General features: G+C 40.9%; 1 protein-coding gene across 1 annotated transcript; it reads right to left on the reverse strand.

The window, feature by feature from the left end:
* Positions 1-2,169: 2,169 nt before the first annotated feature.
* Positions 2,170-2,739, reverse strand: LOC100353390 (interferon alpha-14). The gene has a single exon (XM_002708056.4). The coding sequence runs from the start codon at positions 2,737-2,739 to the stop codon at positions 2,170-2,172; it is 570 nt and encodes a 189-aa protein (XP_002708102.2).
* Between the last annotated feature and the right edge of the window lie 349 nt (positions 2,740-3,088).

A 3,088-nucleotide genomic window follows, 5' to 3' on the forward strand; every position in this document is an offset into this window, starting at 1 on the left:
TTCCCAGGCCATAGCAGAGAGCTGGATAAGAAGTGGAGCAGCCGGGTCTCGAACCGGCATCAAGATGGGATAACCACGCTTCAGGCCAGGGCGTTAACCCACTGAGCCACAACGCTGGCCCCTCCAATCAACTTTCTTGAAAGTTGTCATTGCACCGGGATAAGTTGAGCCAAAAGGAGAATAAATGCAAATATGAAACTTCTAAAAGTGAAAAAAGGAAAGTGACTCACTGAGTTAAAAAAAAATACAATGGGAATTCTCCTCACATACTCACACTCTGTTCATTCCAGTATGGCTTCTGCTTATTAATTATTCCTTCACTAATGTCTTTGACTGCGTCTACATTCCCAGTTTAGTGCACATTTTTAATCCACAGAGCAGTTCACTGACACTCAATATACTAATAGTGATAAATAATAATGATTATAAATATCATTAAATTATAATTTTAAATACTTTGATATGTCATGCCTTAATAAATAAAATAGTAAACATGTTAATATGACTCTCTAGTATATTAGTCCTTGAAATCTATCTGAACACAAATATATTTGAGAAGTAAAAATTGTGCAGAGAAGAGAATAATCTACATTATTTCTCAAGTCCCACCCTCTCTCTCTCCTCCACTCAAGCAGACAAACCAGTTAACAGTATTTTCTATATATGTTGTCTCTAACTTTATCTTTTCTCTTTCACCTAGATGCACCTTCCAACAGAGGTTTTGCTGATTAATTCTACCAAATCATCTATCACTAAGGTCATCAATGACTTTTATTTTCCCATTGTTGTGGGCAATTGCAATCCACATTTTCTATTGATACATTGATTATTCTAGAGTTTTAATTGTAAATATGCTCCTATCAGCATTTCTCTTGTTCTAATCTGTGGTTTTCCAACTCAATATCCTATGGGACTCTTCTCCCTTTAAAGTTAAAGTTCACACCAATCATTTTATCTTTTTTTTTTTTTTTTTTTTTTTTTGACAGGCAGAGTTAGACAGTGAGGGAGAGAGACAGAGAGAAAGGTCTTCCTTCCATTGGTTCACCAGCAAAATGGCCAACTCCAAAGCCAGGAGCCAGGTGCTTCCTCCTGTCTCCCACGCGGGTGCAGGGGCCCAAGCACGTGGGCCATCCTCCACAGCCTTCCCGGGCCACAGCAGAGAGTTGGACTGGAAAAGGAGCAACTGGGACTAGAACACGGTGCCCATATGGGATGCTGGTGCCGCAGGTGGAGGATTAACCAAGGGAGCCACAAGCACCTGCTGCCAACACCAACCAATTTTAAGCCTTTTTCTTCTTCTCTAGTATCTTCCCATGTGGCCACTTCTGTTAGCAGGCTTTCAGTTGCTGGCATTGCTTGTAAATTGCAAGCTCATATATTCATTGCCAGTGCATATGTGCACTTAGCTGTCCCAGTCAGCTGTGCACACTATCTGCTGCTTCTGCTTCCATTTCCTGATCTGCCTCTTCCCAAGATCTGCTGGGACCATTTCAATTGTTTTTCTCTTCTTATCATTATAGTATTTAACTGAGCAGATATTTTAAGTATGATAATTCCTTTTAGGTTGCTTTCTTACCAACATCAAAGACTCAAGAAAGCAGCAATTCTATTTGTTCTCTTCAGTTCTGTGTTGTGAAGGCAACATACAACCTAGTTAGGAGAAAGCATATTTATATTTCTATCTTTAATATGATAGTCCCGTGTAAATGAATTGTGCCATTGAGTCTTTAATCAGATTGCACAATAAATCTCATATTTTCTTTTATAGGATAGACAAATAGAGCAAGTTTGCTATAGGAAAAATTCAATGTACAAAGTGAAATGATGAATTGATTAATATAAAGAGTAATTTTATTACATTAACCACAGTACAAAAGTGAACATGATTATCATACAGATAAAAACTATTTAAACCTTAAATATAGTTAAATATATAAATATATAAATATACAAATACATAAATATTTAAATAGATATATTGAATGTTCATCTGTAAAAAATAATGCCCCAAAAGTTAACGAGATGTTGTTTAATAGCCTTGGAAACATCTAACAAAGTGATTGAATTAATACGGTCATTTTAGGAGAAAGGAGTCTTTTAATGGCAGAATTTGCTCAGGTGTGATATGTGTTTTTGTCAACAGGAATCATTTCCGTGTTGGCCCTGGTCTCATTCCTTGCTCCAAATTCTTTCTTGCCAGATTCTTGATAAAGAGACGGCTCTCCTGGCTTCTGCTCTGACAACCTCCCAGGCACAAGGGCTGTATTGCTTCTCTGCCAGATAGACAACAATTCCTTGGAAGTATTTCCTCACAGCCCATGCGGAGTCCTCATGCTTCAGAGGCATTTCCTCTGCCCCCGCTCCCTGCATCATGCAGACCTCCAGGTCACTCTGCTGCTCGAAGAGTCCAGTGCAGAGTCTGTCCAGGAGGGCCTTGTCCCAGGCAGCAGACGCCTCCTTGGTGCTGAACAGGTTGAGGAGCTGCTGGGTCATCTCGTGGAGCACAGAGATGGCCTGTGTCCTCTGGGCCTGGTGTCCACCCAACTCCTCCAGGGGACACTCAAAGTCATGTCTGTCCTGCGAGCAGGAGAGAGGGGAGACTCTCCTCATTTGTCCCAGGAGCATGAAGGACCTCCCGTCACTGAGGCTGTGGGTCTGAGGCAGATTACAGCCCAGAGAGCAGAGGGACTTGGAGCTGAGCACCAGCAGGGCCAGCAGCGAAGAGAAGGGCAAGGCCATGGGGGATCTTGCAGATGCTGCTGGCCTGGCTGAGGTGGGTGATCAGAGCCTCGGCCTCTAGGTTCTCTGAAGACCTTGCTCTGCTCAAGTGCCTTAAGTAGAGGACGCGCTACTTTCCTTTTTCTGAATGCCTTCTCTTCACTTTCTACTTCTCTTTTTGCTTTCCTTTGTGCACTCTACAGGATTCAAAAGCAGTTTTCCTCACCATTTTCCCATTAGTGCCTCATCTTTCCTGCTTTAATGCCTTTTTAGAATTTTTTTGTAATAGACCATCATTATAATTTTAAAAATATATACTGTGCATCTCTCTACATACACTATATATATGTTTATCTAAATATAAAGCATT

The sequence above is a fragment of the Oryctolagus cuniculus genome, chromosome 1, assembly GCF_051225735.1.
Source record: "Oryctolagus cuniculus isolate XC-2025 breed Fujian yellow rabbit chromosome 1, ASM5122573v1, whole genome shotgun sequence".
Taxonomy (NCBI): domain Eukaryota; kingdom Metazoa; phylum Chordata; class Mammalia; order Lagomorpha; family Leporidae; genus Oryctolagus; species Oryctolagus cuniculus.